Source organism: Macaca mulatta, chromosome 17 (genome assembly GCF_049350105.2).
Source record: "Macaca mulatta isolate MMU2019108-1 chromosome 17, T2T-MMU8v2.0, whole genome shotgun sequence".
Lineage (NCBI taxonomy): Eukaryota > Metazoa > Chordata > Mammalia > Primates > Cercopithecidae > Macaca > Macaca mulatta.
The window spans coordinates 103517034-103542059 of NC_133422.1; the positions used below are offsets into that span (position 1 = coordinate 103517034).

Sequence of the window (25026 nt, forward strand, 5' to 3'; positions counted from 1 at the left end):
TGTCTATCATCTTTATACTGATTCGGGGCCCTGTCTTTGAGTTACTGCAATACACATTGACCACTTTACCAAACAAGTGAATATTTTCACCCCAGAGAAGACATCTGTCACTGCCCTTGAAACAGAAACAGACTTGCAGACAACTTTGCCATGGCTCATTTGTCTTTCTGCTGTGTGTCTTGTGTATGTTTGTATGTGAATCTGTAACAGTATTTACAGAAGTATCATGACCTGATGCTCAGATCAATACATGAAGGAATGATGGATAATATTGTAATATCAACATTTTACTTACTCTTCAGCAAATAGCTTGCTATTAGTTGATGTAAAGAATTGTTTGATTTTGAAGACATCACAGATGGAAACAATCCTTGGCAAACTTCTCACATAGACCATTTTCTAGGGCTGCTCTCATATACACACACACACACACACACACACACATTATTTATATATTATATATTTATATATCTTATATAAAAATAAATGTTTATATATCTTATATATAGATATACGTATATATTTATTCACCTTCAGCTTCTTTAGGGGACTCCTCATGGGGTCCTCCGGCCACTCTGAACTTCTTGCAGTATGCTCTATGGAACTTCCTGTTGAACTAGTCCTCCCAGTAAGGGGCTTTCTTCTTCAAATTCTTTTATCCAAAAACACTTTTGTGTTGGCAACAGCAGTCTCACCAGGCATTGCTGACATCAGGTAACTTGCTAAGGTGGGTGAGCTTGCTTTTGAAGGCGTTCCTACTTCCTTTCTAGTGCCATTCTCCACCGCATTGGGCCTTCTCTTTCTTTCCTTCCCAGGGAGGTTATTTGGTTTCTCGTTTTAGAGGTGGCTGTCATTGTTGCTGAGTATCTTCAAGGAGCACGCTCTGCTGTGTGAGCCCCACCAGGGGTGTGCATGTCCCGTGGCTGGCATTATTAGCTTTCATTCCCTTTGGCTGAAAGGGAGTGATCTCACCAATACAGCTCTCAGGCAATTGCAGTCTTTGGATTTTCTTTTTCTTTTCTTTTCTTTTCTTTTCTTTCTTTGTTTGAGACTGCGTCTCGCTCTGTCACCCAGGCTGGAGTGCAGTGGCACGATCTCGGCTCACTGCAGCTTCTGCCTCCTGGGTTCAAGCAATTCTCCTGCCTCAGCCAGCCACCTGAGTAGCTGAAACTACAGATGTGTGCCACCATTTCTGGCTAATTTTTGTAGTTTTAGCAGAGACGGGGTTTCACCATGTTGGCCAGGACGGCTCTTAGGCTGCCTGTTCACTGTGATAGATAGTTTCTTTTGTTGTGCAGAAGCTCTTTAGTTTAATTAGATCCCATTTGTCAATTTTGGCTTCTGTTGCCATTGCTTTTGGTGTTTTAGACATGAAGTCCTTGCCCATGCCTATGTCCTGAATGGTATTGCCTAGGTTTTCTTCTAGGGTTTTTATGGTTTTACATCTAACATTTAAGTCTCTAATCCATCTTGAATTAAATTTTGTAAAAGGTGTAAGGAAGGGATCCAGTTTCAGCTTTCTACATATGGCTAGCCAGTTTTCCCAGCACCATTTATCAAATAGGGAATCCTTTCCCCATTTCTTGTTTTTGCCACGTTTGTCAAAGATCAGATGGTTGTAAATGTGTGGTGTTATATCTGAGGCCTCTGTTCTGTTCCATTGCTCTATCTCTCTGTTTTGGTACCAGTACCATGCTGTTTTGGTTACTATAGCCTTGTAGTATACTTTGAAGTCAGGTAGAGTGATGCCTCCAGCTTTGTTCTTTTTGCTTAGGGTTGTCTTGGCAATATGGACTTTTTTGGGTTCCATATGAACTTTAAAGTAGTTTTTTCCAATTCTGTGAAGAAAGTCATTGGTAGCTTGATGGGGATGGCATTGAATCTATAAATTACCTTGGGCAGTATGGCCATTTTCACGATATTGATTCTTCCTATCCATGAGCATGGAATGTTCTTACATTTGTTTGTGTCCTCTTTTATTTCACTGAGCAGTGGTTTGTAGTTCTCCTTGAAGAGGTCCTTCACATCCCTTGTAAGTTGGATTCCAAGGTATTTTATTCTCTTTGAAGCAGTTGTGAATGAGAATTCACTCATGATTTGGCTCTCTGTTTGTTATTGGTGTATAAGAATGCTTGTGATTTTTGCGCACTGATTTGTATCCTGAGACTTTGCTGAAGTTGCTTATCAGCTTAAGGAGATTTTTGGCTGAGATGATGGGGTTTTCTAAATATACAATCACGTCATCTGCAAACAGGGACAATTTGTCTTCCTATTTTCCTAATTGAATACCCTTTATTTCTTTCTCTCCCCTGATTGCCTGGCCAGAACTTCCGACAATATGTTCAATAGGAGTGATGAGAGAGGGCATCCCTGTCTTGTGCCAGTTTTCAAAGGAAATGCTTCCAGTTTTAGCCCATTCAGTATGATATGGCTTTGGGTTTGTCATAAATAGCTCTCATTATTTTGAGATACATTCCATCAATACCTAGTTTATTGAGAGTTTTTAGCATGAAGGCTGTTGAATTTTGTCAAAGGCCTTTACTGCATCTATTGAGATAATCATGTGGTTTTTGTCTTTGGTTCTGTTTATGTGATGGATTATGTTTATTGATTTGTGTATGTTGAACCAGCCTTGCATCCCAGGGATGAAGCCCACTTGATCATGGTGGATAAGCCTTTTGATGCACTGCTGGATTCAGTTTGCCAGTATTTTATTGAAGATTTTCACATCGATGTTCATCAGGGATATTGGTCCCTGATATTGGTCTAAAATTCTCCTTTTTTGTTGTGTCTCTGCCAGGCTTTGGTATCAGGATGATGCTGGCCTCATAAAATGAGTTAGGGTGGATTCCCTCTTTTTCTATTGACTGGAATAGTTTCAGAAGGAATGGTACCAGCTCGTTTTTGTACTTGTGGTAGAATTCGACTGTGAATCCGTCTGGTCCTGGACTTTTTTTAGTGGGTAGGCTATTAATTGTTGCCTCAATTTCAGAGCCTGCTATTGGTCTGTTCAGCAATTCAGCTTCTTCCTGGTTTAGTCTTGGAAGGTGTATGTGTCCAGGAATTTATCCATTTCTTCTAGATTTTCTAGTTTATTTGCATAGAGATGTTTATAGTATTGTCTGGTGGTAGTTTATATTTCTGTGGGATCAGTGGTGATATCCCCTTTATCATTTTTTATTCTATCTATTTTATTTTTCACACTTCTTTATTAGTCTTGCTAGTGGTCTATCAATTTTGTTGATCTTTTCAAAAAACAGCTCCTGGATTCACTGATTTTTTGAAGGGTTTTTTGTGTCTCTATCTCTTTCAGTTCTGCTCTGATCTTAGTTATTTCTTGCCTTCTGCTAGCTTTTGAATTTGTTCGCTCTTGCTTCTCTGGTTCTTTTAATTGGATGTTAGAGTGTCGATTTTAGATCTTGCCTGCTTCCTCTTGTGGGCATTTAGTGCTATAAATTTCCCTCTACACACTGCTTTAAATGTGTCCCAGAGATTCTGGTATGTTGTGTCTTTGTTTTCATTGGTTTCAGAGAACATCTTTATTTCTGCCTTCATTTCGTGATTTACCCAGTAGTCATTCAGGAGCAGGCTGTTCAGTTTCCATGTAGTTGTGCAGTTTTTAGTGAGTTTCTTAATCCTGAGTTCTAATTTGATTGCACTGTGGTCTGAGAGATAGTTTGTTGTGATTTCTGTTATTTTACATTTGCTGAGGAGTGCTTTACTTCCAACTATGTGGTCAATTTTGGAGTAAGTGCAGTGTGGTGCTGAGAAGAATGTATATTCTGTTGATTTGGGGTGGAGAGTTCTGTAGATATCTGTTAGGTCTGCTTGGTGCAGAGCTGAGTTCAAATCCTGGATGTCCTTGTTAACCTTCTGTCTCATTGATCTGTCTAATATTGACAGTGGGATGTTAAATTCTCCCATTATTATTGTGTGGGAGTCTAAGTCTCTTTTTCAGTCTCTCAGGACTTGCTTTATGAATCTGGGTGCTCCTGTATTGGGTGCATATATATTTATGATAGCTAGGTCTTTTTTGTTGAATCGATTCCTTTACCATTATGTAATGACCTTGTCTCCTTTGATCTTTGTTGGTTTAAAGTCTGTTTTATCAGACACTAGGATTGCAACCCCTGCTTTTTTTGTTGTTTGTTTTCCATTTGCTTGGTAGATCTTCCTCCATCCCTTTATTTTGAGCCTATGTGTGTATCTGCATGTGAGATGGGTCTCCTGAATACAGCACACTGAGGGGTCTTGACTCTGTATCCAGTTTGCCAGTCTGTGTCTTTTGATTGGGGCATTTAGCCCATTTACATTTAAGTTTAATATTGTTATGTATGAATTTGATCCTGTCATTATGATGTGAGCTGGTTATTTTGCCCATTAGTTGATGTGGTTTCTGCCTAGCATTGATGGTCTTTACACTTTGCCATGTTTTTGCAGTGGCTGGTACCGGTTGTTCCTTTCTATGTTTAGTGATTCCTTTAGGAACTCCTGTAAGGCAGGCCTGGTGGTGACAAAATCTCTCAGCATTTGCTTGTCTGTAAAGGATTTTATTTCTCCTTCACTTATGAAGATTATTTGGCTAGATATGAAATTCTGGGTTGAAAATTCTTTTCTTTAAGAATGTTGAATATTGACCACCACTCTCTTCTGGCTTGTAGGGTTTCTGCCGAGAGATCCACTGTTAGTCTGACGGGCTTACCTTTGTGGGTAACCTGACCTTTCTCTGTGGCTGCCCTTAGCATTTTTTCCTTCATTTCAACCTTGTGAATCTGACAATTATGTGTCTTGGAGTTGCTTTTCTCAAGGAGTATCTTTGTGGTGTTCTCTGTATTTCCTGAATTTGAATATTGGCCTGCCTTGCTAGTTTGGGGAAGTTCTCTGGGATAATATCCTGAAGAGTATTTTCCATCTTGGTTCCATTCTCCTTATCATTTTCAGGTATGACAATCAAATGTAGATTTGGTCTTTTCACATAGTCCCATATTTCTTGGAGGCTTTATTCATTTCTTTTTACTCCTTTTTTCTCTAAACTTCTCTTCTCACTTCATTTCATTAATTTGATCTTCAATCCCTGATACCCTTTCTTCCACTTGATCAAATCGGCTACTGAAGCTTGTGCATGCATCACGTAGTTCTCGTGCCATGGTTTTCAGCTCCATCAGGTCATTTAAGGTCTTCTCTACACTGTTTATTCTAGTTAGCCATTCATCTAATATTTTTTCAAGGTTTTTATCTTCCTTGAGATGGGTTCGAACATCCTTCTTTAGCTCAGAGAAGTTTGTTATTACCGACTTTCTGAAGCCTACTTCTGTCAGCTCATCAAAGCCATTCTCCATCCTGCTTTGTTCCGTTGCTGGTGAGGAACTGCAATCCTTTGGAGGAGAAAGGGCACTCTGGTTTTTAGAATTTTCAGCTTTTCTGCTCTGTTTTCTCCCCATCTTTGTGGTTTTATCTACCTTTGGTCTTTGATGATGATGCCCTGTATGTGGGGTTTTGGTGTGGATGCCCTTTTTGTTGATATTGATGCTATTACCTTCTGTTTGTTAGTTTTCCTTCTAACAGTCAGTTCCCTCAGCTGCAGGTCTGTTGGAGTTTGCTGGAGGTCCACTCCAGACCCTGTTTTCCTGGGTATCACCAGTGGAGGCTGCAGAACAGCAAATATTGCAGAATAGTAAATATTGCTGCTTGATCCTTCCTCTGGAAGCTTCATCTCAGTGGGGCACCTGACTCTGTGAGGTGTCAGTCGGCCCCTACTGGGAGGTGTCTCCAAGTTAGGCTACACAGGGGTCAGGGACCCACTTAAGCAGGTGGTCTGTCTGTCCTCAGAGCTCAAACACCGTGCTGGGAGAACCACTGCTCTCTTCAGAGCTGTCAAACAGGGATGTTTAAGTCTGCAGAAGTTTCTGCTGCCTTTTGTTCAGCTATGCCCTGCCCCCAGAGGTGGAGTCTACAGAGTTAGGCGGACCTCATTCAGCTGTGGTGAGCTCCACCCAGTTTGAGCTTCCTGGCCACTTTGTTTACCTACTCAAGCCTCAGCAATGGCAGACGCCCCTCCCCCAGCCAGGTTTGCTGCCTTGCAGTTTGATCTTGGACTACCAGTGAGCAAGGCTCTGTGGGCATTGGATCCGTTGAACCAAGCATGGGATATAATCTCCTAGTGTGCCATTTGCAAAGACCATTGGAAAAGTGCAGTATTTGGGCAGGAGTATCCCAATTTTCCTGGTACAGTCTGTCATGGCTTCCCTTGGCTAGGAAAGGGAAGTCCCCTGACCCTTCGCGCTTCCTGGGTACTGTGATGCCCCACCCTGCTTCAGCTCACCCTCCATGGGCTGCACCCACTGTACACCCAGCCTCAATGAGATGAACCAGGTACCTCAGTTGGAAATGCAGAAATCACCCGTCTTCTGCATTGATCACACTGAGAGCTGCAGACCAGAGCTGTTCCTATTCAGCCATCTTGGACATACTCTCTCTCTCTTTTTTTTTTTTTTTTTTTTTTTTTTTTTTTTTTTTTTGAGGCAGGGTTGCATTCTGTTGTCCAGGATGGAGTGCAGTGGCATGATCATGGCTCCATGCAACCTATACCTCTTGGGCTCTAGTGATCTTCCCACCTCAGCCTTCTGAGAAACTGGGACTACAGGCACACATCACCATGCCCAGCTAATTTCTGTATTATTATTATTATTTTTTAATAGAGATGAGGTCTTACCATATTGCCCAGGCAGGCTGGTCTCAAACTCTGAGCTCAAGTGACCTGACTGCTTTGGCTTACCAAAGGGCTCGGATTATAGGCCTAAGCCACTGTGCCCAGCTTTGCCATAATTTTTATGACTTAACATCATGATGAGCTTTATTTTTTGATAAGTTTCTTGTCTCATCATAGGTGTGGAATATTTTAGATGGATTGTAGGTCAAGAAAAATGACAATTTTCCTGTAGTCTGAAATTTTATTTTTCTTAATAAGATGAAAATGTACTTTTTAAATAACTACAGTATTTTAATGACATTACAATACTTTTTTTACTTATTTGTTCATTAATTTGATAAATATTATTGGGGGTCTACTTTACATCAGAGACCTGCTAGGTGGTGGGGCAGAAATAGAAATGTATTAAGGTAAAGACTGATTCATTTTCTGAGTGTCTGTATGAATCTAACAAAAATATAAACAAGCATGCATGAATCATAACAAAAGTATCAAACTAAGTAATAGACAAAACAACTCCCCATCTCTTCTTAACTCTCAGAAGCCATCTGGATTTCTCACGTTATTGGATGAAGAAAGTCAAATGATTTGGTCAATGGAATCAAATTTTCCAAAAAAGCTGCAAAGTCTCCTAGAATCCTCAAACACAAATGCGGTGTACTCCCCCTTGAAGGATGGGAATGGGAATGTTGCCCTCAAAGACCACGGTACAGCCTTTACCATCATGCACTACGCAGGAAGGGTAAGTGGCCAGAACTGCATAATTTTTCATGTGCACTAATGATCAAAGGTCATTGGGACAAGCTCTAGAGTTGTTGATATTTTAAGTTGTGTTATTTGGATAAATGGAAGCTGGATGAACAACCCACAATAGGTACTTTTGTAAGTGATATTCTTTTAGCTTGATGTGGAATTAACATCTTTAGAATGATGACACACGCTGTGTGAGTCTTCTCATAATGTTTCTAGAATTATAACTTTATATGAGCAAAGGATCCCTGGGTTTAATACAAAGAGCTCTGCTATAAATTTTGGAATATTATTCATAATACAGATGAACATTGGACATCTGAGTTTTCTTACCTTGAATATAGTTTTTAGTATTAAAGTATTTTTTCTTAAAGCATGTCAACTTAAGGAAGAAAGAAAGCCACTCTCTCAGATCTTTCCCAGTTCTCTAACCAGCTTTGTAAAACATGCTTCTTACTTCAACACCTTCAAGGACTTCCTCTTACCTATATAAAAATTATCATTCTCCTTAGTCCACGCTAATATCAGCCTTCTCCAAGCTGATCGTAATTTTTCTTTTCATTTCTTACCTGTCAGAACTCCCCTGTGCAAGATCTCTGTTCAGGTTATTTTTCTAATCCACTCATTTTTTCCGCATTTTCAGCTTCCCTTAAACTACTTTACATTAAGCTTGAAATATCCTCCTTGTCTTCTTAACAAGATCAAATTTTATCCAACTTTCAGTATTAAATCCATGTTCGTTTATCCTCAGTCCAAATCCCAGCTGTAGTTAGTGTCTCCTGCTTTTGCATGTACAGCTCTCTGTCTCCTACTCTTACTCCTTTGACCCCACTTAGTACAGATGGCGTGCTAGAGGGTAAAATCTCTTACCGCTGGCTTACAGTGTATTTCAGTTCATTTTGACCAGTGTTTCCAGAGACTCTGTGTTATGCCAAAGAAGGAGAATTCGAAAATCAAAGATGAGCAAAGCCTATTCTTTGCCCTCAAATATCTCAGCTTCAAATAGGGAAAGGCAAATGAACAAGTATTAATATGAATAAAGTATTATATTAATATAATAATATCAACAAATGTATTACCATAGGGAAGGAAGCAATTAGTAGCTTAAAAAATGTGTAGAGATGCTTTCCAAACCCAGACCTTCAAGGGTGATTGAGAGCTCACTAATTATAAAAGAGTGGCGGGACATTCTTGTAAAGACATATAATTTTGATTCAGGATTCAGTTGTATAGGACAGAATCCACTCTACCTATTTAAGCAGAAAATAATCTAGTTTGAGAAAATAATCATTGGGAGACTCTAAGTTGAACTTTCAGGAATGACATTACAAGCACACCACAGAACAGAGTTACTAAGACAGTTACAGCCTTATCTTAGATCAGGAAGCCTCTAGCCAAACTGAGAAGCTGCTGCTACAGTTGCTGTTTCTGTTACTGCTCCCACCTGTACAAGTAGCATGTGTAAACCCTAGCACTCAACATCAAAGGAGGAAGGGACTAGGCTTGGAGATTCCCACTGCAAGGGAAAATCATCTTCACAGAGGCTCACCAGGTAACACAGCAGAAGCAGCAGAAGTGTGGTTCTCACTCCGTCTACCTCTGAGTCTTGTGCCATCACACCAGACCGGTGGAAGCTAAAGAGCATCTGGATCCTGGTGCAAGCCTACGTGAAGGCAGGCTTCTCCTTTTCAGCCTCCGCAGTCCAAGCAGCAACCAGGATGGATGGGCGATGCCATTCCAACACAGCACCTACAGAGTATTTGGGAAGTTGTGTCAGAAGTTCAGTTCAGGGTAGAAAGGGCGGTAGGTGACATGTCTAAGAAGATTGGGTTGGGCCAAATCATGAGTAAATATGCATGCACCACCAAGGGCTTTGTCCTCTTGACACTGTTAACTCATGAACTATTTTTAGACAAAGTAGGAAGATGAAGCAATAAAAACAAAAAAGCAGAGGGCCTGATACAGGAGATATTGGTAAAAGAATAAAGGGGCCTTTGAAAATGCCCAGTCAAGGTGTGCATTTGAGTGATACCAGCGGATAAGAGGAGGCGTTCAGGGGAAGAGGAAGCAGGGACAGTGACTGATTGCATGTGCAAAGCTGAGGAGACAGCCTGGAAGGACCATGAAGGGTCTCACTTGGCTCTCTGACAGAGGGTGGTATTACGGCAACCAAGAGAGGAAACCCTGGAGGATGCAGCAGTTTGGAAGGAATGCTATTCAGTTTTAGATGTTCTGAATTTGGGGGTTTTTTTGTGCAACTTCTAATACAATGCTAAAAGTACTTGATGCTGAGATAAGATAGGTTGATGGTTTTGGGAAATATGGTTATATAATTGAAAATATGTATCCTGATTATGGCACTCAGAAAGAGAATGGAAGAGAAGGAAAACAAAAGTTAGCAGAAAAGGAGTATCATAGAAACCAAGGGAAAGGAAGAAAAGGGGTCAATAGAAAATGCATCTGAGTGATGTGGTAGTTAGGCTAACAAGGAGCTTTGAGAGGCATTAGAGGGGCACAGTCTCAGAAGAAGGCTGGGGTGGTGAGTGGCACGTCAGAAGGAAATCCAGGGAGGATTTTATATGTATATGTGTATATAGATGTATATTATATATTTATATATAAAACATATTTATATATAAAACATATTTATATATACAAATATAAATATGTGTGTATATATACAAATATATTGTATATATACAAATATAAATATATGTATATATACTATATATGTATTTATATATACAAATATAAATATATTTATATATTTGTATACATACTATATACATATTCTATATTTATATTCATATATGTATATTTTATATTTCCATTTATTAAATATTTGTATATTTAATAAATATATACAATTTATTAAATTTTAAATACTTATATATTTAATCAATACATATATAAATATATCAATATATGTATATACATACATATATTTCTATATTATATATATTTCTACATGTATATATATTTATAATATATAATGCATATGTGTATATTTATAATTGTATATATTCTCACATATTCAAATATATTTATATACATAAATTTTATAAAAACATACATTTGAAATATAATTCATGTTCTTTGAATTTGAGAGATTTCACTATTAAAAATTCTTTAGGAAAAAAGGAATCTTAGACTTGTATTTCAATTTTCAGGCTATATTTTCTTCATAGTAAATATTTGTTGAATTTGTAGGGAGTATTTTACAAGTTACATTGAAGTGTGATGATCTCAGGAAATTACTTTTCCTCAGGTTTACGGAAGTGACCCTAAGCGGGTACATACTTGGCGTGCCTTCTGAGAATTACTTTTCCTCGGGTGTACGGAAGTGACCGTAGGCGGGTACATGCTTGGCGTGCCTTCTGAGAATTACTTTTCCTCAGGTTTACGGAAGTGACCCTAAGCGGGTACATACTTGGCGTGCCTTCTGAGAATTACTTTTCCTCAGGTTTATGGAAGTGACCGTAGGCGGGTACGTGCTTTCCTCGGGTGTACGGAAGTGACTGTAGGCGGGTACATACTTGGCGTGCCTTCTGAGAATTACTTCTCCTCGGGTTTACGGAAGTGACCGTAGGCGGGTACATGCTTGGCGTGCCTTCTGAGAATTACTTTTCCTCGGGTGTACGGAAGTGACTGTAGGCGGGTACATACTTGGCGTGCCTTCTGAGAATTACTTCTCCTCCGGTTTACGGAAGTGACTGTAGGCGAGTACATGCTTGGCGTGCCTTCTGAGAATTACTTTTCCTCAGGTTTATGGAAGTGATCGTAGGCGGGTACATGCTTGGCGTGCCTTCTGAGAATTACTTCTCCTCGGGTTTACGGAAGTGACTGTAGGCGGGTACATGCTTGGCGTGCCTTCTGAGAATTACTTTTCCTCAGGTTTACGGAAGTGACCGTAGGCGGGTACATGCTTTCCTCGGGTATACGGAAGTGACCGTAGGCGGGTACATACTTGGCGTGCCTTCTGAGAATTACTTTTCCTCGGGTTTACGGAAGTGACTGTAGGCGGGTACATACTTGGCGTGCCTTCTGAGAATTAATTCTCCTCGGGTTTACGGAAGTGACTGTAGGCGAGTACATGCTTGGCGTGCCTTCTGAGAATTACTTTTCCTCAGGTTTATGGAAGTGATCGTAGGCGGGTACATGCTTGGCGTGCCTTCTGAGAATTACTTCTCCTCGGGTTTACGGAAGTGACTGTAGGCGGGTACATACTTGGCGTGCCTTCTGAGAATTACTTTTCCTCAGGTTTACGGAAGTGACCGTAGGCGGGTACATGCTTTCCTCGGGTATACGGAAGTGACCGTAGGCGGGTACATACTTGGCGTGCCTTCTGAGAATTACTTTTCCTCGGGTTTACGGAAGTGACTGTAGGCGGGTACATACTTGGCGTGCCTTCTGAGAATTAATTCTCCTCGGGTTTACGGAAGTGACTGTAGGCGAGTACATGCTTGGCGTGCCTTCTGAGAATTACTTTTCCTCAGGTTTATGGAAGTGACTGTAGGCGGGTACATACTTGGCGTGCCTTCTGAGAATTACTTCTCCTCGGGTTTACGGAAGTGACTGTAGGCGGGTACATGCTTGGCGTGCCTTCTGAGAATTACTTCTCCTCGGGTTTACGGAAGTGACTGTAGGCGGGTACATACTTGGCGTGCCTTCTGAGAATTACTTTTCCTCAGGTTTACGGAAGTGACCGTAGGCGGGTACATGCTTTCCTCGGGTATACGGAAGTGACCGTAGGCGGGTACATACTTGGCGTGCCTTCTGAGAATTACTTCTCCTCGGGTTTACGGAAGTGACTGTAGGCGGGTACATGCTTGGCGTGCCTTCTGAGAATTACTTCTCCTCGGGTTTACGGAAGTGACTGTAGGCGGGTACATACTTGGCGTGCCTTCTGAGAATTACTTTTCCTCAGGTTTACGGAAGTGACCGTAGGCGGGTACATGCTTTCCTCGGGTATACGGAAGTGACCGTAGGCGGGTACATACTTGGCGTGCCTTCTGAGAATTACTTTTCCTCGGGTTTACGGAAGTGACTGTAGGCGGGTACATACTTGGCGTGCCTTCTGAGAATTAATTCTCCTCGGGTTTATGGAAGTGACCGTAGGCGGGTGCATACTTGGCGTGCCTTCTGAGAATTACTTTTCCTCAGGTTTATGGAAGTGACCGTAGGCGGGTACATACTTGGCGTGCCTTCTGAGAATTACTTTTCCTCGGGTTTACGGAAGTGACTGTAGGCGAGTACATACTTGGTGTGCCTTCTGAGTCTGTGTTGTGTGTTGGAGGTGCACTAGATGTTCAATAAATGCTAATTGCATTACAGTCAGTGGAAATGTGCTTGGGAATAATCGTTTTTAAATTATTTTATGTTCGATTTAAAAAATGGTTGTGCATTCACTTAAAATTTCCATTTTTAGCTTCAAATATTTTTAGAAAATTTTTGGGAAAACAACTGAGTTTAAGTCAATATAATTATTTCGCTGAGTTCTGATAGAAATAAAGCAAAACAGAGGAAACCAACCGATTAGCTGGTACACAGCCTAAACCCCTGTGGAAACATGAATGTTCCTGTAAAATCACCTTTGTTTTTTAAGTAAGATTTTTATCATGGGAGTCAGTTTTGTGGTTTTATAAAAATCTTTTATTGTACTAAGATGTATTAATGAGTCTTAGCCAAAAGACTCCCTGAGGACTCATTCACATGTTCAGTATAGATTATATGTAATTTGTGGCAATATGTCAAGCCATATGCCATTTGAATAATCAAATGTAGACACATACACTTAAATTTTGAGCTATTGCAGTTTCGAAAAAGGCAGCAACACTTTCTGTATTTTATAAATCAAGACATGTAGAAAAAGTTAACTGATTTGAAATCAATATACAAGGTCTAGTTTGGACAATAGGAGGAACATTGCTGAATAGCTCTCTGAGAGTCAAGTTGGCCCCCAGTGGCCCTGGGGTTCTTTGTTGCCACTTTTTTGGCCAGACGGATGGGGTAGAACGTATCTCCTTCATCACCGCTTGCTCCTCCATCATAGGATTACCTGGTCTTTTTAGTGGAAATTCATTACCTTTTATAGGAAGGATAATTATTACTCCTGGATGATACTGGCATCCAGCCCCACCTGGAGGGACTCGCCTATCCTTAAAGCTCTGACCAGGAAGAATGGCCAGGCTTCAGAGTCTTGTTTGGAACAGAGGCTCTGAGGTGCTTTTAGAAATGTTTAAGCAACATTATTTAAATTATAGCTGAAGATCTTTTCTAAACACATTTGAATTTTTCATTACTCATAGGAGCAGAGTACATTTTCCAGTCTCCATTACAGAAATATTTTAAAGTAAATGGGAAGAGGCTGTACATGAAATATTAACACGGTCTCATTAATGAGCATGAATCTGAATTAAGCAAGGCTTGTAGGGTTTTTTGGTTATTTGTTTTAGCAAATATTAAATCATATATGAGATTATCAGTTATAGGGGCTGCTCTTAAAATTCTGATGATTTACATGATAGATAAGCATTAAATTCAGAAATGTATCTAATTTTATTGGCTATTAAAATTAAGAATCTTGATAGAAGAAAGAATTATGATTTGGCGAAAGACACTGGCTCTTAGGAGAGTTAAATTTCCATTAAGGTGATTCTAAACTACCTCTAGTAAGAAATAGAATTTTTAAGCTCCTAAATTTTGATGTGAAATAAGCAAATAGATTAGGAGATAGTAAAACAACCTTAAGTAATAAAAATTGCATTAATGAAAATATAGGTCCAAATTAATAATTATTATATAATATATATGTAATATAATATATGACACCTACCTATGTGAGCCTTGTTTGTTGTCTGCTCATAGGATCTTTGTCTGAAAGTTGTTTATTATGAAAATTTATATTAGCATGAAGTGAATCTCTTTAGATCTCAGATAAGCATCCCATTGTGATTGGTCTGAATGGTTTATAGGCAACAAGTTGGTGATATTGTTCTTACACCTAAGATGATGCATCCCTGTTTCAGCTCCTTCTCCCCGCAAACGCTTATGCATTGTAATGGGCTGAACAGGAGCCTTCCAAAAATATTTCCAGGCCCCCATCCATGGAGGCTGTGAATATGACCTTATTTGGAAAAAGGATCTTCATTTATATAATGAAGTTACAGATCTTGAGATGAGGAGATGATTCTGGGTTATGGGTGGGCTCTACGTCCAAAGTCTACTCCGAAAGTTAGGCAGAGAGAGATTTGAGAGAGAAGAGGAGGAGGCCATGTGACCACACGGGTAGGTATTGAAACACCTGGAACTCCCAGAAGCTGGAAGAGACAGGAAGGGTCCACCCATTGAGCCTCCGGCGGTGTGTCTTGACCAGATTCCAGAGTGCTGGCCTCCAGTGCTGAGAGGGAACACCTTTCTCTTGTTTTGAGCCACCTGACTCATTACTTGTTGCAGCAACCCTAGGAAGCTAATAAAGTATCTATTGGTTCATCTTGACAGATGATAAGAGGAGTAGTTTTATCAGATAACATTGTAGAATTTCTTTGCCACATTTGATTCATTTTTAAGTGATTCCTACAATTCTCTGAGTCAGGTTTTGCGCATGTGATTTTCCTTACCTGGAACATCCCTTTTCTTTGTCTTTCCAAATCTTATCCATCTTCCCTCAGATCAAGTTCTTGGCCTGATCTAAATTTCCTTGATCTCATTTTGCCCTTATCAATGATTCCTGAAGCTTGCATGACATTTTCCAGTTTACAAAGTACTTCTGTGACATTGTCACCATGGTCTTGGATATAAGTATTACTATTTCCATTTTTCAGGTAAATAAGCCTTGGTGAAGTTCAGTGATTCACCAAAGATTGTACAGCTGCATATTAATTTCCTAGGCCTGCCAAAACCAAGTACCATAGGCTGGGTGGCTTAAAACAACAGAGATTTATTTTTCACAGTGCTGAAGGATAGTAGTTCAAAGTCAAGTGTTGGCAGGGTTGGTTACTTCTGGAGGCACTGAGGGAGAGGCTGTTCCAAGTCTCTCTCCCAGCTTGTGGTGGTAGCCAGCCATTGGCATTCCTGCCTTGCAGGCCCCTATTCCTGGCTTGCAAACCTATCACCCCAATCTGTGCCTCCATCACATGGCCCTATCTCTGTGTGTTCTCTCCTCTTCTCACAAAGATTTAATCCAGCAGGACCACATCTTAATTTAGCTAATTTCATCTACAAAGACCCTATTGCCAAATAAGGTCACATTCTGTTCATCTGGGTGGACGTGAATTTTAGGGTACACTATGCAAGCCACTACAGGCTAGCAGTGACACTATTGTGTCTTATTTTCCCCAAGTTCCCTGTGCTTTTCTCTCTTCACCACATCATGGGGTGAAATTCCTAATGTGTTTGTTGTCTGTACTCATAGAATTCATGTGGCATAGTGGAAGGAGGGTAGAAAGGGCAGGAGCCCTGCCTGGGGCCCAGCTGTTGGGGGTTTGATTTCCAGCTCCATTGCTGTGTGCCTTTGAGGAGGATAAGGACCCTCACACCATGAAATTTACCATTACAGAAAATATAATTATGAACCTCATAAACTTGTCCCAAAGGTTAAGTACAATGACAAGCAATAAATGCAGGTACAATTATTTTTACTCATTTTTTTCAAGTATGTGAGTCATCTATTTCCCTAACAATGGCTGAAGGTCTTCAGTGCAGGAATACAACAGTACTTCATAAAATTTTGAACTCATCAATCACAGATATTGAAGACCAGATAATATTGCAGAGGTTATCCAATCAACTTTTGCCATACATTCAGATGAGAATATTGGTGGCCCCATTGAGTTGCTCAAAATAAAGTAAGTGGTAAAATGTCCTTGATTTGTTTTTTTAAAAAGAGTCAATTCTTTTATCTTATGAAAGTGCTCACATTATATAAAGTAATGTTTTGGAAGTCATGTTAGAATGTTTATTTTTATATACACAGGGTTACTGGTATCACTTCAGTAGATGATAGGAAAGGTGTAACCACTCCGATTATATTATAGTATTTTCTGGCCCTTCTTATGACACTTGAAATACTTCAGTGGAAGATATGTACAGAAAATTGAGATATTTCTCTAACTATATATTAAATTAAATTAAATATATAAAAATATAGCATAAAATTAAATTAAATTCTCTATATATAGTATTAAATACAGAAAATTGAGATATTTCTCAACTATAATATTAAGAGAGAAAACAGAAAACAAAATTTTGTTTTTCACAGAATATTTGGGATGGTTTGTGATGGGTAGCTCCCTTTGAAGGGAATTTTGTAAAAAATATATGTATTCTTTACCATTTAGTTTAATAACTAATACTTTAATCAGGCATACAGGTGTGTGAAATTTTACTGTGCATTTTAAAAGATCATTTCCATATGATTTCACCTTATAAAATTAAAACATTCTGTACAATTTACATACATACTCTAAGTTGTAATTTTATAATGGCATAAAAACTTACAGCCACCTTATCTACTGTGCTTGTAGATGCATCTCTCTGTGGGTAGATTTTGATTGTATTTGTCATGATTCCTTCGTTGTAGCTCTAAACCCTACAGATCAAGTTGTAATCTCAGACACGTAGGCCTTGATCATTACTGTTCATGTCACTGATTTCCACAGGCCTTTATGGGAATCATATCACTAAAACGTTGTTGATGGAAATGATGCGGGGAAAAGAATGAAGTCACTGATTTGTAGCCCGTCTCTAAAATACGTAGTTTTTTTCTCCTCTTTAAAAATAGTGTATCTCTATCTTTGAATAAACTAAGTTTGAAATGTTTCTATTGTTTAGATTTATGCTGTTATGCAAGTCCCTGAGTAGAGATCTTTGTCTCATTGATGCTGCGGTCGATTCTAGATGATCTAGTGATGAAAGCCAACCTCTTTTCCCTTAAACATTTTTTTTTTTTTTTTTTTTTTTGAGATAGAGTTTTGCTCTTGTTGCTCAGGCTGGGGTGCAAAGGCACAATCTCAGCTCACTGCAACCTCCACCTCCTGGGTTCAAGTGATTCTCCTGCCTCAGCTTCCCGAGTAGCTGGGATTACAGGCATCCACCATCATGCCCAGCTAATTTTTTGTATTTTTAGTAGAGACAGGGTTTCACCGTGGTCTCGAACTCCTGACCTCAGGTGATCCACTCTCCTCAGCCTCCCACCGTAAAGATTTTTACATAACATGCTTGCAGGGATCTCTGTCTGTTCAACTTCTCAGTTCCACCTGTGTCAGGAACACCTTTCATAACGCGTCCTTTACCTCCCCAGAGATTTGTGGGGGACGCATTGTCCCCAAGAAGACTCTGAGAGTGAACTTTTAAATTAAAAAACAAAGAACATGAACTAATCAATAGGGCAGTTTTCATTTATTTCTCTCCTTTTCTCCAGGCAGAATCCCCAGACATAACAACCAAATCTGTCTGGTCTAAGCCAAACTGATACTCTTAATAGCTATTTGACAAAGATATTTTGACCTGCAGAGAAAGAACTTAATTTACATCTGTATTTATTCACCCCTTGAGCAGACGTTTTGAAAAATAAAAGTAGCTCTACCAGGCTCCTGGTGATCCACTGCTTACATGAATTTCACCTTTGGCAGTATTTTACGGGAGGCATGATCCACCTTTTCTTACCTAGGTTTTGTTAAGACAAAATGTAAATCTCATTTAGAGAATCTTCTGCTTCTTCAAATATTTAATATATTCTTTTAGCTTCATGACCTGACAGAAAGTTATAAAACTTTAGATTTTCCAGAATATTGATAGTTTATGAACTAGTTGATTGGTATATTTTTTCATAAAGGAATCAATGAGGCACATCCATAAATTTCAGCCATGTCAATTTCAAGGGAATATCCATATACAGATTTCTAGATATCTAGATAGGACTCTTAACAACATTACTCATTACTATATGTTCCTAATAACCTTCTTTGTTAATTAGTATTCATCAACTTAAACTGAATCAGAAGGAAAGCAAAAAAAAAAAAAAAAAGCTAGTGGATAGAATCACTTAATGGGAAAGTAAAAGAATAGAAGCTGTTGCTTATAAATATTGACAATATATAGACATTGGTTTACCACTACAGAAGAAATTGAGACTCTTTTCAGCAAACCTCAGATAGAAAACTGAAACCAGGCAGGGAAAATAATTGGACACATTTATATATGCTGAAAATGATCTCTTATTTATTTTGCTAAAATCCAATCTTCACATATATTCTGATGTGATATATATTGAATTCAAGGGTTTATCTCAAAACTTTGCATTTTAAATTATCACCACTTCCAACACCAGAAAAGTGGTTTAATTAAAAATTTAATTCCAACCACTTCTTTCCTAAGGATTATATTTTGCATCATATAAATAACATGATAGAGAAAGGGATTATAAATTTGATGGATGTATGAATTTACTTTCATTTTGTGAATATTGATGATGTTCTCAGAGCAGGGAGCTTATCTACTGTCAAGATTCAATTGCATATACGTGATGATTCCCAGATCTCCACTCTATTTCTGCTGTGGGCTGCATATTGACTTTTTAATATCTCTATTAGTATAGCATGTTAAATTCAACAAGAGCAAAGTCAAAAGCCTCCCCTTTGCCTTCCATCATGATTGGAAGTTCCCTGAGGCCTTCCTAGCCATGCTGAACTGTGAGGCAATTACTCAGTCTCGGATAGTTCTTTACAGCTGTGTGAAAACACACTAATACAACATGTAACATATTTTACAAAATATTTTTAAAAGGTTAGCCCCTGCTGTTTTCCTTGGCTTATTAAAAATTTAGTCTTAACCCTGATAACTTCCTCAATCCATTGATGATATTTTAATAACTTTTGACATTAGCCATATCAAAGGCAATCTGAAAATCTAAATAGATGCCCATATACTAAATTTACATGTAAGCCATTCCTAGCCCCCTAAAATAATAATTTTATTGATGGATTATGCTAATCAATAAAATCATTAAAATTTAGTGTGAACTGGCCAGAGATCAAAACTCAAATAGATAAGAAACTGTAGCTCAGAGAAGCTAACTGTCATGTTCCCACAATTAATTATGCCAGCACGTGGCCCATGAGTGTTTCTACAGGTTGAGAAGCAGAAACTATAATAGAATGAGAATCCCTTCTTCCCAACCCTTAGTCTATTGTTCCTTCTGCTTTACCACACTCTCATTTTTATATCATTTTCTCCAACATTCCAACACCATATATGGCATATATAGGGTACCACAATAACCAGGGATTTTTGAAAAATACTGTACTTTATTGCTACCCTCTTAGATAAAAGTATTTGAAAGTTTTTTTTTCCTTTACAAGAACTTTTCAAAAAATGCTAACTCCCCTAAGAAAATAGCTTAGCCTTGAGTATAGTTATAGTGTAATCTCATCTTAAACTTATAAGCAATTTAAAAATACATCAATATCAGCCCTAATGGCTGTTCTCAGAAGGACTGTGTTTCTTTATTTAAGATGCACTGTAGGCCGGGCATGGTGGCTTATGCCTGTAATCCCAAAACTTTGGGAGGCTGAGGCGGATGGATCACTTGAGGTCAGGAGTTCAAGTCCACCATGGCCAACATGGCAAAACCCTGTTTCTACTAAAAATACAAAAATTAGTCAGGTGTGGTGGTGTATGCCCGCAATCCCAGCTACTCAGGAGGCTGAGGCAGGAGAATCGCTTGACCCAGGAGGCGGAGGTTGCAGTGAGCAGAGATTGTGCCACTGCACTCCAGCCTGGGTGACAAAGTGAGACTCTGCTTCAAAAAAAGTAATTAATTAAATAAAATAAAATGCACTGTGAACAGTTACTTCCAGCAAACCGTGCTCCCACGCTCCTTTCTCACCTGCCAGCACCGCATAGGACTGAGTTAATAGAGCATCCTAAGCTCCTAGTAGCTGGAGCTGTGATTCTCATACATAACGTGCATCCAACTTAACTGGGGAGCAAGTTTAAAATGCAGCTTCCTGGACTCCTCTCCAATAATGACTAAAGAGGCCTGGGGTGAAGTTTAAAGCATTTGCCTCTTTATTAAACGCCAGAGGATATTCTCCTTTAGGGAATCTGGAAAGCACATTTTGAGAGACACTAAAATTATTAGCCACATAGTAGGTGCTCACATTTCACAGTTTTGCATTCTTCTCTCACCTGGTACAAGGCGCAGCGAGGGATGAGGCTGCAGACATAAAGAATTCACTATTCCCCAGCTCTGGGCAACCCTTGGACCTTCTTTAACAAGGTGAAGTAAGCCAATTGCTCTTGCTTTCAGTTCAGGGAATTAAAATCCAGTGTTGGTGGATGGAGCTATTTCAGTGGTGCTCTCTTGCCTTTGGATTTCAGTTTCCTTGGTGATTAGCCAAGCATGAGCCTGACACCCTTCAGTTAGGAGGAAAATGCATGTGGTTTGGCATTTTGTAACTTTTGTTTTCTTTGTGGAGCCAGGAAACTCAGTATCTTGATGAATTTTGAGTCACAGACATGGTGAAAGTTTTATACCCCTTTTTTCATATATAGCTGACATAATTTATCTTTTAATTGTATTTATTGCAATGCTGGAGTGTTACAGCAAGTACTTCCAAAAAAGCCACATACTGTCACTGCTCTCAAGTTTATATTGCACCCCTCATTTGGCATCCACACTGTAGCATTTAAATGAGGATTGCTAACTGCCGCAGCATAAGCAAAATGCTAAGTTTTCTTTTGAGTTATTTTATTGAACAGAATCATTCCAAAGGAAATTTTGAATACATGACAATTTCCTTAAAGATCCATATTGAGTCGCATGAATATAAATTTCTCTATTACATGCATGAGAGACGCTGCCATGTACTGCATGAATCCTGTCTTCCAATCTTCAGAAGGAAAAATAAATACATAAAGGCTGAAGATCAGTTATGTAAAGAGAGTGGGAAAAAGGAAGGGATAAACCTAGCCTCTATCTTTGGCTACTTTCATGCTTTTCTCCTTTCATCCCCCAAATAATAAACCAAAAGAGACAAGCAAGGCCCTGAGCCAAGCAGCTGCCCTGAGTGACCCCGGAGAGCCTTCAACCTAAAATCTTCTCTCTGCTGCTCCAGCAGCACCAACCTGCTCTCCCCAGTGGCACAGCAGAGAGCAGACCTTTATCTGTCAGCAGACCTGACATTCCAGACTCACAAAGCTCTAGGTGAATTCTAATACAGGCTGAGTTTCTCCTTGGTGCTTTTTCTTTCCTAGAAATGCTTCCATCTCACTAGGCTCTGAGGCTCACTTTCCTTTGAATTGCCCAGGAGCCGACTGGCCTTGTCTGCACTGTTTTGCAGCTTTTCTTCTTCTCTATGCAAAGTTATTGCCTCTTCCTGGTGCTGGAGGCGGTGGCTGTCAGTGAAGTCCAGGGGCTGAGTATAGATGCTGATGAGCTTAATGGGCTTTCCGTTCTAGGGAGATTTCTTTGGAAGCATTTCCTTCATAAGTTGTCAGTGAATTTCATGTGAGATAATTACGGGTCCAGAATGAGAAGCTTTTTATTGGGAGGCAGCCTGTTTAACAGCCTCAAGACAGATTACCTAGGTAATACCATGAGTCCTTCTCAAGTAAGTCATATATAAAACTCTGGAAAATGGCAGAGAAGAAGGTACAGGTGAGCATTAGAAACATCAATTAGGGACATTCATGAGAAAACTATAGAAAAACTATGCAAAGGTAGGTAGGAACAAGCCTTTTTATTTATCTCCAAAGCCACTGAGAGACACACAGAGAAAGAGAAAGAGGAATGGGAGAGAGAGAAAGAAAGAGCTAGAGAGAGAGGTCAGCATTACTGTCTGTGTTGTAGATGAGAAGCCTTGGAAACTAAGTGACTTGCCCTGGTTATCCAGGCCCTGGGGCTTGTTGAAGCTGGACCCCAGAAGGTGTGTCACTGAGCAAGGCCAACGCACTTTTCACGACAGCTTGATGCCTCTTAGAGACTTGGGCCTAGAAAGGCGGAGTTGGCCTTGGTTGCTGGAGAAGCTGGAAATGAGTTTATTGAAAGGAAAGGCAGCAGTGATGGCAAGGGAGGAATATTGTGAGTAGGGTAGAGGAAAGTGAGGAGCAGAGTACAATGAGAAAATGCTGTAAAGCAAAGGATTTAATTAGGCAAAGTGTACATGTTTTGTAAACAGTGAGGATTTATCAGGGATCCAACATGATCGATCATCAAGTTAGATTTTTTTGTTTTCCATTAACATCTTTTCTTCAGAATTAACTCCCAGGTTGTGATGGTTAACTTACGTGTTGGTTTCACTGGGCCATGGGATGCCCAGATGGCTTGTTAAACATCATTTCTGAGGGTTTCTTGGGTGTTTTGCGAAGAGGTTAGTATTTGATCATAGACTGATTAAGCTGATGTCCTCCCCAGCTTCAAGGGGGTGGGTGGGCACCACCCATTCCCTTGAGGGTCTGAATAGAACAAACAGGTGGAGGAAGGTTGAAGTCTCTCTGCCTGACTGCTTGAGCTACAATGTCAGTCTCCTGCCCTTGGTGCTCCTGGATTTAGACTGGAATCTACACTATTGGCTCTCTGGCTCTTAGGCTTTCGAACTACATTGTCGACATTCCTGGGTCTCCAGCTTGCAGATGGCAGATTGTGGGACTTCTCAGCCCCCATAATTATGTGAGCCAATAACTCAGACTATATATATTATACTATACTACTGGTTCTATTCATTTGGAGAACCCTGATGAATACAAAGCTTTTGTATTCATTTAAGACAAAAAGAAAACATTTGGGCTATCTTAGTCCAGATTATAATTTTTTTTAGAATCACATTTATTACATTTTTTTAAATCAAAATTTTAAATAATCTTTTTAGTTATATTTATTGAAATCACAGTTTTCCTTTTAGTGTGCACAATTTTTTAATGCATAGGTTTATTTCAGATTGTGGTACTGTGCTAAGATTCTAAATGGATATTTTTCCCCTAGCTCCCTGCCACTGTGGTGATATCAGAGGAGGCTTGGTAGGGGGTTAGGACTTCCAGCACTGTGCAGAGGTAACACCCCACTACCCAATTTATGAAGGCTATGTAGGAAGCAGTAAAGAAGTGTTTCAGCTCCTTCCACTGCTCATCCCACAGCCAGGGAAGAATGACTGGAGACTTAGTGGAGAGGTAGTGGAGAGGTAGATGCTTTATCTTCACCCAGCAATAATGAAGATTCATTCTTCTTGCATATCAGAGGAGGCTGGGTAGGGACCTAGACATCTACTCTGACCACGCAGTAGTGTGTGCCTTCCTTATCTTGCCAAGTGCTGAAAGAAGTCAGCTAGACAGAAAGTGATGCTGGAAACTTCAACGCCCTCCTCTCAACAATTGGTAAAACAATGACATAGGCAATCAGCACGGGTACAGGAGAACTGAACAATACCATCACCAACGGGATCTACTCAATATTTATAAACACATCTGCCAGCAAAAGCAGAATTCATATTCTTTTTGAGTACCCATGGGACATGTGTCCAGATGGACTATCTGCTCGGCCGTAAAGCAAAACTAAGCAAACTCAAAAGAATTGAAATTATACAGAGTAGGTTTGCCTACTACAATGGAATCAACCTGGAAATCAATAACAGAAAGATAGCAGCCAAATCTCCATAAACTTGGAAACTTAACAGTGCCCTTCCAAATAATCCATGGATACAAGGGGAAATCTTGAGAGAATTAAAAATAATATGCTGAACTTAATGAAAATGAAAGTACAACATGTCAAAATTGTGTGGCACAGCTAAAATAGTATTGAATGAGAAATGTATATCACTAAATGCATATGTTAGAAAAGAGGGAAAGTCTCAAATCAATAATCTAAGCTCCCATCTCAGGAACCTAGGAGCAAAATAAACCCAAAGTAAGCAAATGGAAGCCAATGACAAGAAAAGCAGAAATCAATGGAATTGAAAGAAAAGGAGAAAATCAATGAAACAAAGAGCTGGTTCTCTGAAAACACCAATAAAAATTATAAACCTATAATGTGAGTGACAAAGAGAAAAGAGAAAAGACATAAATAGCCAATATCAGTAATAAAACAAGGAAAATCATTATAGGCCCTGTAGACATCAAAAAGGTACAAAGGGAATATTACAAACAGCTCTCACACATAAATTCTGTGACTTTGAGGAATGGATCAATTCCTCAAAAAACACAAGCTGCTTCAATTCACCCAATATGAAATAGACAATTTGAATAGCTCTGTAACTTTTAAGAAATGAATTTGTAATTTAAAATCTCTCAGAAAAGCTTCCTATTCCAGATTGTTTCACTGGAGAATTCTACCAAATGTTTTAAGGAAAATTAAAGCCAACTTTACACAATCTTTTCTAGAAAATAGAAGAGAATACTCCTTAATTCATTTTATAAAGCAAGTATCATCCTAACACCAAAAACCACACAGACAGTAACACACACACACACACACACACACACACAGAGAGAGAGAAAATTAAAAACAACCCTCATGAATATAGGTGAAAAAATATGTTTAAAATATTACCAGATAGAACTTAGCAATATATAAA

At 39.3% G+C, this 25026-nt stretch overlaps 1 protein-coding gene across 1 annotated transcript in view; it reads left to right on the forward strand.

The window, feature by feature from the left end:
- The window catches only part of MYO16 (myosin XVI), a 617076-nt gene that overhangs the window by 414113 nt on the left and 177937 nt on the right, over nucleotides 1-25026 (forward strand). The window contains exon 23 of the mRNA XM_015121440.3: nucleotides 7251-7451. Coding sequence (XP_014976926.3) covers nucleotides 7251-7451 — 201 coding nt within the window. The remainder of the gene's footprint in view (nucleotides 1-7250; nucleotides 7452-25026) is intronic.